We start from the raw sequence: 17,071 nt of genomic DNA, 5'->3' as shown, positions 1-17,071 counted from the left end.
TTAAGTCTGTTAAAAATCCATGAGTTGTAAGGGATACTTAGTCTTACAGAGAAAAAAAATATCCACAAAGGAATTTTCATTGGTTTATTTTTGGAGAATCTTAGAGAACCAACTATTCTGAAAACTGGAAAACAGGGGAAAGACAGGAGCCTTTATCTTTCACCTTGTTTTTCCTGTAGGAACTCTCTCTCATGGTAATTGATGAGGTATAGTTCTTCTTTATAGAAGTATTCTGGTTAAGTAATGAAGAAGGAATTATAGAATTTGAGTATCACCATTTTACAACTTCTAATGAAATAATGGAACAGGCAACGATGACCTGTAGCTGCTAAAACTATTAGGTGAGGAGCTGATAGGGAACGTAGAATGGATAGTTCAAGCTGATAATACCTAACCCATCGATCAATCTTAACACAGTGGAAGAGTGACAACAGACATTACGTGTTTCCTGATGAGCAGCAGTAATATCATACAACTCACCACTACCACCCTTGCCACACACTGCCCCAAAGGAGCCTGAATATAGTCACACCTCAGGTCAGTTCCTAGGCAACACAACAGAGGGATGGAGGATCTTGTTAAAAGACATCACAGAGATGCCATCAGCATCTTTAAAAATCTTACAGGACAAAAGACCTGATTTCCTCAACAAATTGTGGGGGTTGGATGAGACTTATTGCAATATGCAGACCTTGGCTGGATTCTGATTCAAATCATTTTTTTAAAATGAGGTAATTAGGGGAAATCTGAACACTGATCAGATATTTGATGATTTTCAGAAATTAATTTCTACAGTGTTATATTATAGCTTACTTAAAGATTAAGAGTCTTTATCTTTCAAAAGGGGCGTAAAAATCTTAATCATAATATAAGCTGGTCACAGAGATGAAGTGTAGCATGTAGAATATAGCCAATGTTTCTGTGACATCTTCCTATGTTGACAGATAGTAACTGCACTAGTTGGGGTGAGGATTTAATAATGTGTGTAACTGATGAACCACTGTGTTGTATACTTGAAACCAATATAATATTGTATTAACAACTATACTTCCATTAAAAAAGGCATCTTTATCTTTCAGAGATACATACTGAAATATTTACAGATGAAATTACATGAATTCTGGGGTTTCTTTCAAAATAATCTACTGGGGTTTGAGGAGTGAATCAGGATATAGACAAAATAATAGTTGCCATGAGTTAGTAACTGTTAAGCTAAGTGATAGGTGATGGCAGTTGTTCATACTAGGTTCTCTACTTTCATAAATGCGAAATTTTTCATACTGAATTTTTAAAAACAGACAGAAAACATTTTCTTGCCAGAGTTGTCCAGAAAAGGAACAGCTCCATTACCCCATCTCCTCTGTCCTGGCAAAGTTTTAATTAACCGATTCAGTGTTTATTCCTTGGCCCCTGAGTTTCCCTTTGTAAGGGATTTAGCTGCAGTCAGGGTCAATAGTGGAATAGTGGATGGACTTGCCTTACATTACTCCTGTGAGACGAGTACACTGAATACTCACAGAGAAGGCAGGTCTGTGGTGAAAATACAAAGTAACAAAAGAGCTGTTCTGAAAAAAACTCTTCTGTTCATAAGGATTTCGAGGGGATAACTCTAGCCCTCCAAGAAAGCTCAATAATATTCTTGTTCCCACTCTATCTATGGCAACTTGCCAAGTTCATGTTCCTGGTTATCACTAAATCCAAAGCATTCCTGAGGATACCCTGTGGTTCCACAAAAATATACATTACCTCCACACTTTCCTAAGTCTACCCATGCTGCAGACTGCCAGCATTGGTTCCAAACCAGAGTCCCCAAGAATTAAGCCCTAAACACATAATTTTCCCAGGTTCTTAGGAATTCCGGGATAGCTACTATTCTACCTTCAACCAGCAGGTGGCACTAACTCACCAACTAGGACATCACAGAGGCCTCAGGCCCTGCAGTCAATGCCTGGAGATACTTTATTTTCTTCATTTATTTATATTAGCCTGCTGAAGTGCTCCTTCTAATCTATCAGCCTCTCCTACAGCAACTGGATATGGGAAAGCTGTCTGAGAAAAAGCTTTGTTTCGTTAGGCTAAAGTGATTGAACATAGTCTTATAAAAATAGGGCTGTACTTTCTCAAAAGCAATCCAGACTCAAAAAGGATTTCCCTCCTTAGAAGAGGGGAGCCACAGGAAGGCCATGTGGCCATGGGAACATTGCTGAGACACCACTGCTCCTGGGTGTGATGGGTCCTACAGAGTTGTGCTTACAAGCACATATACAAATTCAGCTACTGAGGTGCTTGCTATGGGCTGAATGTTGGTGGCCCCTCAAAATTAACGTTGAAGCCCTAACTCCCAACATGATGATTTTGGGATGCAGATGAGGGCATGAGAGTAGAGCCGCCATAATGAGATTAATGCCCTAATAAAAAGATGAAGAGACATGAGATCTCTTTCTCTGCATGTCTATACCAAGGAAAGGTCATGTGAGGACATAACCAGGAGGAGGGCCCTCACCAAGAACCCCACCATGCTAGCACCCAGACTTTCAGCCTCCAGAAACACAAGAAAAAAATGTTTGTTATTTAAGTGACCCAGTCTACGGTATTTCATTATAGAAACCCAGTGCTATAATTAATCAAATGTTTTAAGATCATCAAAGCAGGATTATATGCCTTCACTCCATCCTTCTAAAGCATCAAAGCCAACAACTCTCCCCCCCCTCCATATTCTGCGTCCATGAATAGCCAGTCTTGACTCGGCCAAGCAGACTTCTAATAACCAGATTGCCAATGGCAGGGCCAAAGTATAAGTGAAGAATCACATTTCATCATGCAAATAATTAGCAAGTTTGGGATTTAGGCTGCAACAGCTTTGCCTCCAGGCCAATCCTGATCTTCCTTTCGGAGTCTCACTCTCACCCTTGTTCCCTACCACATACAGAGAAGGAAGGCTCAGTGATGCCTGTGGAGGGCAGCAGAACTTCTAGTTCTTCTAGGCATGTTCCCACAAGCAACAGTGACCCCAAACTTCAGAGACCCTACCTGGAAGTGCAAAATAATGGTCCAGATCAGGCCCAGGGTCAGCTTGGGGTTGCCATCTGTGATGTCATCATTGCGAATATTCACTAGTTTCACCTGAAAAAGAAACAAAAGATGGTATCAAAGATCTGGAACTTTTTGGTTTGATTTTATTCTTACAGATTTTCCTCATTTATATACAGTTAAATTAATTTTTTGGGGGAGGAACATAGTTCTATGAGTTTTAGCATATATGTAGATTCATGTAACTACCACCACAATCAGAATAACAGAACAATTCCATCACCCCAAAAGGTAACCTCATTTGCCCCTTTGTGGTCAAACCCTGCCCTGACCCCTAACTTCTGACAACCACTGATCTGTTCCCAGTTTTGCTTTTTCTAGAATGTCACATAAAATGGAATCACACAGTATGTAATTATTTGACATTGTTTTTTTTCCACTCAGCATAATGCCCTTGAGATCTCATTCAAGTTACTGCACATATCAAGAGTTTGTTCCTTTTGACTGTCAAATGGTATTCCATTGCAGTGACACACTGTACTGCGGTTACCCCTTCATCCATTAAAGGTCATGTGTGTTGTTTCCAGTTCAGGGTAATTATGAATAAAACTCCTGTATTCATGTAAGGTTTTGTGTGAACGTGTTTTCATTTCTCCAGGGTAAATTTCTAGGAGTGGGACTGCTGGGTCACAGGGTATATGTGTATATTTAAAAGGAACTGCCAAACTATTTTCTGGCTTGATTTTACCAGTTTGCATCTCCATCAGCAAGGCAACCTTGCAAGCACATGGCATTATGAATTGCTTTTTTATTAAGTCATCAGACCCCTGACATTTTCTTTTCCTTTTCCCAAGGATGAGAGACAGATGCCTCTTCTCCCTCAGCCAGTCTTGGTGGCCTGCTCGCACCTCCATCTTCTCTCCTTTGTCAAAGATATCCCTACCTGCCCATGCCTTCCTTAGCATCTCATCTGCTTTCCTCCTGAAATCTCATTCCAAATACACAGTGTGCACAGACACACACGCCTCCCCTGCCAGGGTGACCAACCATCCCTGTGTGCTAGAAACGGAGGGATGTCCTGGAATGTGATGGGACTTTCAGTACTGAAACCGAGCATCCCAGGAAAATTAGCCTGCTTCCACCTCAAGCCCTGTGAGCCTCTTTTGTGGGAGAATTTCCCTCAGGAGCTCCTATTCAACTGTGGCAAATTGTTCTTGAGCTGTTCTTTCTTTCCTCTGCAACTGAACTGAAATCTGTGTGCCTCTAAAGAATGCTAGTGACCCCAAGCAGAAGCTTCACTTTTCTTTTACACTGACAGAGACCTGGTGCTATGGACTGAATGCTTGTATCCCTCCAAAACCACAGAAAGATAATTTCCCAGGTTAATGAGAAATGCTGATAAAAGTGACAAAAATGAACTACAAAAATATGCATGTTGTTTAAGGTCACCTTGATCCCTGCAATTGCATAGCAACTATAGCTGTACCAATCTCTTCCACACAGCTTCAACAAATATTTATTTAGTGCCAGTTACAGACTCTTCTCTGAGTCCACTGTCCCTCCAAAATTAAATCCTAACACCCATCGAGAGGTGATTAGGTCATCAGGATGGAGCCCTCCTGAGTTGGATTAGTGCCTAATAAAAGAGACCCAAGAGAACTCCCCTGCCCTTCTGCCACATAAGAACACAACAAAAGAACAACTGTCTATGAACCAGGAAGTGCATCCTCACCAGACACCAAATCTGCCAGTGCCTTGATCTTGGACTTCCCAAGCTCCAGAACTGTGAGAAATAAATTTTGGCTGTTATAAGCCACCCAGTCTATGGTACTTTTGTTACAGTAGCCTGAGTGGACTAAGACCCCTGGGCAAGTTCCTCCCCTGTTCTGCATCTCAGTTGCCTCTTCTATATACTGGTAGTGGGAGAAGCTGTCCTTCCAGTCTGAAAATGCAGTTTCCTAGCCACTCCTTGCTAACAACCCACAGCTGGTAGGGTGGCGGTATCAGCCAAATCCGGATTCCTCAATCCCACACTACCAGCCTTCCTCCTCGATTGTGAAGCCTACTTCTACCTCCCTTGGCCAAACTACCCTCCAGTTTCCACTACCCCTTCCCTTGATGACTTCAGCACCTACTCCTACCCCTCTTCTCCCTCATCTTTTGGCGATTCAGCCCTCATCTAGATGATCTGCATGATACGGTACCTGCACCATTTGTCTGCATCCTCAGGTCTGATGACTTTCACTCTTACTCTGCTTTGGACATCTCACAGCTACAACTTGGACCCACCATTACCAAGAACTGCTCTGGAGTTCTCCATGCCCTCCTCTCAGTCCACTGTTCTAGCTGCCCACATATTTATTCTGTCACAGTAACTAAACCTACTCTTGGTCCTTTAATTTAGGCTTCAAGCTAATCAATTCTTCTCAATTTACCTTGGCCATTAAAGCCCCCCTCTGGTTCCCTCTACCTTTAAACACAGACATTTGAACCCTGCTTTCTCCAAGAAACCCTAGACACTTCAGTCTCCAATTCTCCTACTACTTTTCATTTATCAATTTATTTCAACAAATATTTATTAAGTGCCAAGTATGGACAATTCAGCATGACAGGTAATGAAGTGTGATCATATTCCCAGTACTCATAGGGCCTACAGTATGTTAGAGCAAACAGAGAAATAACAATAAAGTAGTAAGTTCTATAATAGAAATAAACTGCTAGGGGAAAACCACAGAAAGAGAATTTCCCATGTTAATGAGGAATGCTGATAAAAGTGACAAAAATGAACTAACTACAAAAGTATGCATGTCGTTTAAGGTCGCCTTGACCCCTGCAATTGCATGGCAACTATAGCTGTACCAATCTCTTCCACACAGCTCTCTCTGAGTGAGCAGATTTCCTTTCCACCACAAATTATCTGTGTATCTTTATCCCTCCTTCCTTCCTTCTCCCCATGTCTCAGAAGATGAGGCATTGTCTTTTCTTTTTGAAAGACGACCACTCCGGCTTTGCTCTGGATCTCATTCCTCAATCCCTGGACTTGGCTCCATCAATTAGGAAGCAATGGGAGAAGGACAGAGGATAGAAAGCAGCATGGCAGTGGAAGAGCATTAAACTACATGTCAGGCAACCTGGGTTAAAGTCCCAGCTTTGCTCTAACTTATATGGTTTGGGACAGGTCATTTCACCTGTAGAGATCTGTTTCCTTATCTACAAAATGAAGAAATTGGACTAGTGATTTCAAAGGTATCTTCCAAGTCAAACATTTCATGACTCAATACTCCTCTCACTTTCAGTCTTCCTGTCCTCACTGGCTTCTTTCTCCTTCTCTGTTGAAAATGTGTTGTTGTCTTCCTTCTTTATCCAGGTCTATAACAGAAATGCTTTTCTGCTCTATGAAGAATGTTCTTTTAAGTTGCCAGTGCTCACCAGCTAAGGCCTTGCCAAGTCTTGGACCTGAAGTGGCATTCAACAATCCTGACCATCCCCTCAACTAGTTTGCATGACAGTGTAGCATTCTGCTTTTCCCTCTTCCTGAATGGTGCACCTTTTTTCCATCTTTGCTGGTTTATTTTTCATCTTCCTTTTGACCTCCACCTAAGGTGGGTCCATAAAGTTCAACCCTTAGCATCTTGCTCTTCTCGGTTAACACTCCGACTCAGGCAGGCCACAAACTCTAGGCAAGGACTACCAAATGATTTGTCCAACTGTAAGACGACTGTAAGTGAGCAAACAAGATTCAGACCAGGTCAGTCAGAGTTAGCAATTGTTGAGGGTTTACTAGAGGTTCTGAGAACACCCCTAAATAGGAACCCAGTGCTAACCTTCCCTGGCAGAATGGGGAAAACATGGGATAGCCGTACCTGTCGCTGCTTTAGGAAGTCCAGGGCAATCTGCACATTCTGCAGTCTATGAAAACGCATCCTGCCCTTCTCCCGGGGCTGCAAACAACAAAAAAAAGGGATGTTAATTTTAGCTAGCCCAATTTACCCACATAAACCCCTTTCATCTTTCATTTCAGGGACTAAAAGACCATAAAGAGTTGGTAATGGTTGGAACAAGCTGTGGGAGCACTACATACAGCACCCCTTAATGGCAGGGCCTGTGTGGGTTCCCCATGCTCTCCGAGGGTCCCCAAAACACCTCATTTAGCACTATGCATTCTGTGCGCACACAGCATGTTCTGACTACTAATGCTGACACCAGGACCACAGCTTCTCTACACGTTCTTCTGTAGCCATATGTGGCAGAACTTGATTCTGGATGTGAGGTTAATGGGAATGAAGGCTTTGGCTCTATAGCTCTAAAATCACAGTTAAATGCTATTATAAGGATAGTGTGGAAGGTCTTAATTGCATATTGCACAGAATAAGTAGACTCAACCTTATAAAAAAACCTGGCAAAAGAAGCTAGAGGTAGTCAATTTTAAACTAGGGAATGAGCAATTACCCATGTTCAATAAAGAAGTGAAAACATCCAAAATGAGAGGCAAAAGTCAGGAAGAGACCTGTTTTCCAGAAAGATGGGTATCCACTTAGGAAGGCCATCCTTCGCCTCAGCATGTAATAGCCAGAGTAACCAAAGCCTTGATGATATATGGCTGTTCAACGTGATGCTCCAGAGAAAGGTATTTCCTGCCGCCACTCAATCCTGGATGTGGTACAAGCCGCGGGAGAGAAGGCCACCTCCACCCAGTGCCTCTGGTGCCCTGCCTGGGCTCATCCACTCTCCATCCAAAGTGCATGGACTCTGTCCCAGGAGCACAAGCAGGGATGGCTATCGACTGCTTAAATATTTTCTCCTGCTCACTTTCCAATGTTGCTTTTATTTTACTAAAACTGGAATTGAACCATCACTAGATTATACCCAGTTCACCTGTAAATGTCAAACTGGCAATAGTTCAAGGCTGGTGAAAATTAAGGTACCTCTGTTGTGGGTGCCTGCACAGAGGAAACATCGCTCAGGTTTAAGTAGGCAGAGTGATCCAATACATAGAAAGATGAGGGTAGAAGCATCTCTCTGGGTGCCCCCCCAAAACTTCTAAGCAACATTCCCAAACTAGAATAACCTACAGAGATGTTGCAGTCTCTCTGGGCAACAGGATAACTTCTTCAGTCAAAGGTTTAGGAAAAATCTTTTAGCAAGAATCTTTTTTCAATCATTTGCGCTAAACTCATTATGAATATAGCTTAGAGAATGACAGAGCCTGTATAATTAAAGATTCTAAAACAATGGGAAGGGAGATCAATAAGGTGAAAAGACAACTTTAAGAAGACAGGGACTAGGGATATTGCCTAGACCCTGTCTCTGGAGAAAGATTATAGGGCCTGCAATTTAGGGCCTGCAAGCAGGAAATGCTCTTTGCACACACTCTTACCATTACTGCCATGTACTCCCCATCAAAAATAAATACCCTCAGATCATGCAGTTAAATTTCTGTCCTCGACAGCAGCTAGAGATATTAATGACCAAGGCAGAGTAACTCCATGCAGTGAGTTGTTGGCAAACAACAGGCTGTTTTGAAAATAAACGACTCGGTGTGTGGTGAGAACCTAGAGACTAGTGAGGTGGAGAGAGAGAACCAGTTAGTCTGGAGTGTGGAACCATGAGCAATTAACTGTCATGCTGTCAACTAAACTTTCCATAATTCTGCAAACCAGACACAGCAAGGCCACCAGAAAGCTATAGGTCTCCAGGTCACAAAGGAAGTAGACACCTTCAAACACCATTATTCTTTTTGTGCCAGCCACTCTCAGATAAGCAAAACAATCCCCACTCCAGGATCATCTAACAGCGGCAAGAGGCACAATTAGTTTTAACCACTTTCTTTGGGACCCAAATTCCCAGGTGGAAAGGGAAGAAGGTGATTGGTAACTGAGCTGCTTGGAGACCTAAAGAACCTCGAGAACCTCAGGCCCTCTGCTGGCCCTTGCAGTGCCAACTGGGTTGCTGGCATCCCCAGGAGGACCTACTACGTCATCATCATCTTCCTCCTCCGGCTCCTCGCTGTTTGCATGGCGCCAGGAGGGCATGCTCACCAGACGGAGGGTCTTCAGCCCTGCTGGCTCCTTTGGCCACCAACCAAGGCAAAGACATGACAGAGTAACGGGAAATTCACAATACAAAAATGAAAAGGAAATGAACATAACATCAGAAGTTAAAAAAAAAGGTGAAAATAAATATGAAAATACCCTCCCACCTCCAAAAAGATGCAAAACCAAACCAAGACCAGAGCAGACGGTTATGCTGAACGCTTATGTTGAAACACATCCTCAGTTCTCCTTGGCCACCCACCCTCTCTGCTTTTGTGAATCAACTAAGGGTGAAAGAGATGACAGAATAACCATGAAAGATATCTGTATGGTTTTTCAGTGAAAAGATGACATCCTATGAATATCTACACAATCTGTAGTTTTTCAAAAGTTAGGAAAAGAAGAGTGGAATGGCTTTAATCTGTTTTGTAAGCAATGTCACCAAAAAGGATCACCTTTCAATGCAAGATCCTGTCAAGTCCCTCAAATACCCCAGCCAAATTGCCCAAAATACAATTTTCTAAGAGCTGAAGAGTGAAGTCCAGCACAGTAGAACTGCTGAGAGTAATTCTAATTACTTTTGAGATTTATAAATAGGGGCAGGGAAGAATCAGAATTCACTACTACTAGCTGTGCTAATAAAAGCATCTGTCAATTTCAGGCCATTAAATTATAAAATTAATTCTATTGCAAGTCAAAGAAGATATGAAACCAAAACAAAGAACCCAGGGGAAGCCAAGCCCCAATCCTAGAAGAAGCTGAGTATTACTTAAGCAGTGACACCTAACGTGTCAAACTCTGTTCTTGAAACACAACAAACAGTGACTAAGCATTCACCAAAGGCAGGGGGTGGGCAGCGCTCCTCTGACTCCACGAGCTGTGCACCTCTTCAATCTCTCTGTCCCTACAAGTGTCTCCAGTGTTCAGCCCCGGGCCTTCCCAAGTGAAAAATATACTGTCTACGATGCTAGAGATAGGACACCAACTGCACAGGATCACCTGCTTCCATTAGGCTCAAATATATGAAACAGTGGGCCCACAAGTAGGGTTATTTTAACCTGCAAACAGAGCAAGTCTAAGAACTATCATTTGACAAGCCATCAGATAGGATTTATCTTGAGATACTTTGGTGTTTTTCCAAGCAATGTTTAATACTTTTTAGTAGGAAGCAGGCACATTTAATTATCCAAGGAGCCCAAATGTACTGCATCCAGGGCTATGTTCAGACATCAGTATCAGCACTTCTCCAAACCTGTGAGACTCAGCAAATCACAGAAAAGACAAAGTTGGAAAAATAACTCTAAATTCCCAGGCTTTTAAATGTGAACTTCAGGTCCTTAGCTGAACACAGAAAATAAAACAATTCACAATAGATGGGAAAATAGGAGAAGTCTATATAGACTAAAAGTAAAACTCCAGGAAGAAAAAGACACCTTATTAAAAAATCTTTGAATGTGAATCCACTATTTCTGAAATACTAATATCTACAAATAAGGAACAAATAAGCAGAAAACATTTTGATATGAAAGGAGTGTAACTGATATCTAATTCCATCAAGAAATGAGAATATGATACTTCAATTTAAATTAAGATGAATTACATCATTTGTAAACTATAAGTCTGAGACAGAAATAAAGTCTAGCAATAAACACTTCTACTTCTTCCTCCTATGTAACAGAGTAGGCAGTGATGACCGCCACCCTAGAACTCAGCAAGATGGCCCAATGTGTCATTAATAGGACCATCCTTGTGAAGTCATTCATTAGGAGAAGAGGGAAGCTCACCAGTTTGATGCCAGAGAGGACCTCTAGCAGAGAGATCAGGTTGTGGCCATCCCGCAGATCTTCATAAAGGTCATTGATATGCTTGCGGACCTGTACATGAGAATCAAACAGCCTAATTTTTATCTGATCTTGGATTATTTTATTATCTATATAACAATCTGTTTCTATATGAACACAAATTAAAGAATTTGAAGCTGTAGACAATAGTAAAATTCAGGAATTTTCAGGTTAAAGTATAATACATATGAAAAGTTAACACTTATCAGAAGCATGTGTTTTTTAAATTAAAGCAGGTCTATTACACATTCTAGCCAACCCTGAACAATAGCCCAGAAAGTTTGGACGAGGTGGGGAGTCTTAATTTTCCTGGAACATCTCAGGAATTTGCATGGACCTAAATGTGAAATGATGGTCAATGATGGCCAGATGAGTCAAGCCAGAGTTAGAAAAGCCTTCCAAAGTCCCACAAAGGAAACTACAATGCTGGGCACTGAGTGTTTCACTGGGTAAACCTATTATTTAACATCCCTCTTACTAAATATTTCTCATGGTGAATTTGAGAATTATTTTCCTTCTGGGTGGGAAACATAATTCCACTTTTATACCTGAAACTATGGAAAAAATAGATCTTACTTTGGAAAATTGTTTATTGTCAAACACTGCTCAATGCTATACATGTTTATACATGTTGTCTATGCCTCACATTTATATGGTAGGTATTATTATTTTAACCTGAGGAAATGAGGCACACAGAAGTTAAGTAACCTGCCCAAGGTAACAAGTGAAAAACTGACCTCAGTTTGGTCTTTCTGATTTTAGTCTTTACCATTAACTACTATGCTTTATAATTAGCCATAATCTCATTTAATTTATTTAATCCAAACAATTGCCCTGCAAAGTTTATTTATTTATTTCCCCTATTCCACAGAAGCAACTGCAGAAACAGGGGCATTGGGAAGTTAAGGCCACCCAGAGCTTAAGGAAGGGGTAGGTCTCCTGGTTCATTCCAAGTCCTGTGAGAGCTTCACTGAGTGACACTCACACCATGGACTAGTGGAAACTACAAGGAAGAAGATTCATTTTCAACATAATTTTCTAGACAACAATGAAAAGGGCAACTTCCAGAAGTAGTGGATTTCTAGTCCCTAGAATTTTTCAAGCAGAGACTGGGATATTGGGATTTCTATATTTGAGTATAAAACTGAACTGTAGTCATTTCTAATTTTAACAGTTTAGCATTCAAAAACAGAATAAGCATCAGAAAAGATAAAAGCTGAAAATAATCTGGGAAGATTTCCCAGGAGAGAAAGAATTTGAAGGATTAGAAAATGTTTTAATAGAAAGAAAGAAGATGAGAAAGTCATATAAGACAAAGTACAGAAGTAGAAATATGCAGGTATGCATGTATGTGTGTATGTGTGTATGTGTGTGTGCATGTGTAAAGAGATAAGAATGTGGTGAGTAGATTACCCAATAGGAGAAAATTGTTTATGACGAATTATGTAATATCCTTCAAATGCTGAAAGAATATTTCTTTCAATTTTTTTGTGCTACTCATACAATGTATTGGGTATAGACGAGATACACTTTTTAGTTTAATCTGCAATATTGACATTTTCACCATCACTTTAAATCTAAACAAAATAAAACATCTAGCTCAAACTTGTAGCATTTGTTGATTTCCATGGTGTAAATACTCCCATGTGACCAATTTTCAGCTACTGATATAATATCACTAAATGTGATGTTGGGAAGATGTGTACAGTAACATACCATTGTATAGTATTTCCACCACAGAGATACAATAGACATAATTAACCTTGAGCATAAAATAATAATGTACTAAAATAATTATGAAATGATGTATTTATTACCTTTCTTTTACATGACTTATTTAATTGTAAGCTTATATAATTTAATTTTTAATAACAACTATGCTTAGCACTCAGCTCACAAAATTTCCAAAAACTTAATATTGGCTCTCATAAGCACATGTGAGCTGGCTCCAGCATACCAGTGGCTCCAAGATTTCAAAGCCTCTCCCTCAAATGGGTCCAAGGTTTCAAGACTGGGGCTAGAACAAACACAGTGCACAACTAACAGAAATAAGCAGATTATGAAGGTTAGAAAGGAAGGGATGTAAGTTCAATTTTAAGTATGTTCAATTTAAAATAGCAGCAAGTAAACTACAAATGGAAATATTCTTAAAGCAGCTGGAAATACCAGAATTCAATCTGGGTCAGCTGAGAACTTAGGTTTAGAAGTCATATGCAGAGAGGTGCTAGCTAAAAACATGGGAAATATTGGCCTTTCTGGGTTAGGGGCACGAAAGAAGAGCACAGGGCTAAGGATTACGCCTGAGGGAATAGCCAAAATTAGAAGGCAGGAGATGGAAAAGCAATCAACAAAGGGTGGGGGGAAGGCAGATGAAAGACATAGGCAAGAAACCAAGAAAGTATAATCACCAGGGATGACCACCAGCATCAAACGCTATAGGACAAGGAGAATGAGGACTAAGAAAGGGTTTTTTAATTTTCCTACAAAAAAGAGTCATTTTTGTGAGAATAATTTTCTAGAGAGTGGTGGAATGTAAATCGGATTAGAAATGAATGGTAGGTTTAAGAAAGTCAGAAAATATTAAATACTTGGTATAAGGGTTAAGAAGAGAATCGACAACAATGAGGGATTTATTTTTTATTATACCTAACACATGAACATAAGGAATAAAAAGTGGGAGTGGGCATCAAATAATTATTTAAATAAATTATAGTAGGGTTGAAGACCAAGTGAGATCGTATTATCAATAGGATATACTAAGTACCACAGAATACTGAAAATAAAAAGGCACTTCAAAATGTAAAGTTAATTTCACATCAAGGTCTAATATCTTCTTCTGAAAACTCCAATTGTTTTACACCTCTGAATAGCAAAATTAAATCACCTTGTAAGAAACTTAGATGAAAACTAGCTTATTATATTTCTTGGTCTTTGTCTGATTACAATAACCAAATAACTATGAAAACCAGCAAAGACAGAAGTAATGGGGGAGGGGAGGGGAGTGAGTTCTTTTCCTGGAAGAATTTTTAGCAACAGAGGACAATAGTCTGTTTCTGAAGTATACTGGACACAGCTCTGCCTAGACAAGGTACAGAACTAGCTGACATTTACCAGTGCTTCTATATAAGTCAGAAAATTTTCAGATACAGAACTGGGATGTGGAGACAACTCAATTAACATTCCAAGATCACACACCTAAGTAAATGGCCAGGTGGATCAGAAAGATCTACCCCATTCTAAAGTCTTTACCTCTTCTGCACATGCTAGGTTGCCTCTAAAGTTTTCTACAAATCCTGTATGAAAAAGTCCAATAACTAATACTGCTGTATGATATATGTGAAAGATGCTATGAATTCTCATCACAAGGAAAACATTTTATTTACTTTTTGCTTTCTCTTTTTACTGTATCCATGCAATGCTAGATGCTAGCTAACATTATTGCAACAATAATTTCACAATATATGCAAGTCAAATTATCATGCTGTATACCTTAAAACTTACACAGTGATGTGTCAATTATATATAAATAAAACAGGAAAAAGAAAAGAAAAAGTCCACTAGACTAAGCATCAGAAGTTTTAGAGGCAGTCAAGTGAAGCCAGGAGTGCTCAAGAATCATCATTATATATGTTTCTTTCCAACAAATAATAAGTTATTCTGTCAACATACGAGTGAAAAAGTTCAATAATCTTTCCTGCTTGCTCTCCTTGTGAAAATCATTATCAAAATTAGTGGAAGTCTCCAAAGAATATATGCAAATAGCTAACAAACTCATGAAAGGATGCTCAACACATTGGACATAAGGAAAATGTAAATCAAAACTACAGTAAGATACCACTTCACACCCACTTGGATAGTTATAATTTAAAAAATAATAACTGTTGATGAGGATGTAGAGGAACTAGAACCCTCATACATTGCTTGTAGGAATGTAAAATAGTGTAGCTGCTTTGGAAAACAGTCTGACAGTTTCTCAAAAGGCTACACACAAGTTACTATATGACACAGCAATTCTACTCCTAGGTATACACTCAAGAGAACTGAAACTCATTGTTCATAATAGCCAAAAGGTGAAAATAACCCAAATGCCTATCATTTGATAAGTGGATAAACAAAATGTACATCCATACAATGGAATATTATTCAGCAATAAATACTGATACATGCTGACTAAGAGATATCACAGATAATTAGAAGGTTCTAATTGGGGACATTTTGAGATACTTTACTCTGGATTCTCTTAAGTGTGATAAATACAATATGGAACAACAGTCCTTTCATTTCAAGGACTTGAAGCATAGATACCTAGAAGGGAACAATAATTAAGAAATTATTTATAACATTTTCTCCAGAGACTATTGCCATGCTGATATTGTAGCATTTACTGTAAAGGAAGCAATCCTTCAAAAAAAAATATTGATACATGCTATAATGTGGATGAACAATGAGAACATTATACTAAGTGAAAGAAGTCAGTTACAAAGGAAAGGACCACATACTGCATGATCCCATTTATACAAGATATCTAGCATAGGGAAATGTACAGAGACAGAAAGCAGATTAGTATCTGCCTAGGGCTGGGGGAATGGCATGTGGGGGGATGGCAGGGGTAGTTAAGGGTGATGACTAAAGGGTACAAGGCTTCTTTTTGGGGTGATGAAAATGTTCCAAAAATAGACTGTGGTGATGGTTACACAACTCTGAATATACCAAAAGTCACTGAATTATATACTTTAAATGGGTGAACTATATGATAATTAAATCTTTAAAAAGCTATTTTTTTAAAATTAATGAGTGACTTAATTTTGAGAGACCCTAACTCAGGACAATCCTCCCCAGTCCCTGTGCTTTAAGCCAAGGAAGCTCTACTCTCCCACTTTTTAAAGACTGGCTTGAAGTTATGAAAAAATAACAGACTTCCCCCAATTTCTGAGCACCTTTAGCAAAGAGAATAAATTGCACTTAAGTGCTTGGAATTAGAACCTGAGTCCAAAGAGACTTTAAAGATTACTTAATTCTAACACTCTCAGTTTGTTGATTAGAGAAGTGTTGCCAAGAGAAGTTAAGTAACTGTGGAAGATCATTTAGTTGAAGAGGGTCCCATCAATGTTTTCTGACTCTTAATTCAGTGCTGTTTCCCTTCACAAGGCTTCTGTAATGCTTGAAGGGTAGAAATGACATATTATCAACATTATTAAATTATAAGAGATCCCACAGAACCCAAGAATGGACTAACAGTTACCAAAGAGAAAGGGACTGGGGAGGATGAGTAGGAAGGGAGGGATAAGGGAGAAAAAGGGGCATCACGATTAGGACACATAATGTGGGGGCGGGGGGCATGGGGAAGGTAGTATGGCACAGAGAAGACAAGTAATGATTCTATAGCATTTTACTATGCTGATGGACAGTGACTGTAATGGGGTATGTTGTGGGGGGACTTGATAATGGGGGGAGTCTAGTAACCATAATGTTGTTCGAGTAATTATACATTAACGATATCAAAAAAAAAATTATAAGGGGATTCCCACCCCCAAAAAAAGAATGGATTGCTCTATAGTATTCTTTAACACCTGCAGAAAACCTGGTCTAGAAAAGCTTCCCTCTAAGACTGTTTAAAGAAAACACAAGCAGCTCAATTTCCTTGCTCCAAAGTATGTTGAAGAGCAATAAACAGGTCAGAGGAGAAACTTTCAAAGAGGAGAGTATGCTATTTGTTCTCAGCTATGCTTACTAAAAAATATAGGGAGGGCGGAGCCAAGATGGCGGCGTGAGTAGAGCAGTGGAAATCTCCTCCCAAAAACACATAGAGCTATGAAAATATAACAAAGAAAAATCTTCCTAAAATAGAGACCACAGGACACAGGACAACATCCAGACCACATCCACACCTGCAAGAACCCAGCGCCTTGTGAAGGGGGTAAGATACAAGCCCCAGCCCGGCGGGACCCGAGCACCCCTCCCCCCGGCTCCCGGCGGGTGGAGAGAAACCGGAGCGGTTTTTTTTTTTTTTTTTTTTTTTTTGGCGAGCGCTTTTTGGAAGCCTTAGAGGGACGGGCCCCCGTTGCTGGGGAGGCAGGGTGGCGGGACCGGTGAGGAGGTGCCTGGGAACGGCGCCGGAGGACAAAGAATATCCCGCGTTTCTCCCTGCGAGACCTGGGGGCGGGTGCC

General features: G+C 40.1%; 1 protein-coding gene across 16 annotated transcripts in view; it reads right to left on the bottom strand.

Annotated features, from left to right (window-relative positions):
* Positions 1–17,071, bottom strand: part of MACF1 (microtubule actin crosslinking factor 1) — a 471,369-nt gene that overhangs the window by 331,636 nt on the left and 122,662 nt on the right. For 11 of the 16 annotated variants that reach the window (XM_073233662.1, XM_073233665.1, XM_073233674.1 and 8 more), the window contains exons 3-5: positions 10,847–10,936; positions 6,894–6,971; positions 3,031–3,123 (exon numbers count right to left, since the gene is read on the bottom strand). In XM_073233662.1, the coding sequence (XP_073089763.1) occupies positions 3,031–3,123; positions 6,894–6,971; positions 10,847–10,936 (261 nt within the window). Of the gene's footprint in view, positions 1–3,030; positions 3,124–6,893; positions 6,972–9,002; positions 9,099–10,846; positions 10,937–17,071 lie in introns of all 16 variants that reach the window. The other 5 variants (XM_073233661.1, XM_073233678.1, XM_073233664.1 and 2 more) reach the window with 1 other exon arrangement.

This window comes from Manis javanica, chromosome 4 (genome assembly GCF_040802235.1).
Source record: "Manis javanica isolate MJ-LG chromosome 4, MJ_LKY, whole genome shotgun sequence".
Lineage (NCBI taxonomy): Eukaryota > Metazoa > Chordata > Mammalia > Pholidota > Manidae > Manis > Manis javanica.
Note: the sequence above shows the minus strand (reverse complement) of the source record. Positions and strands in the feature narration are given on the sequence as shown.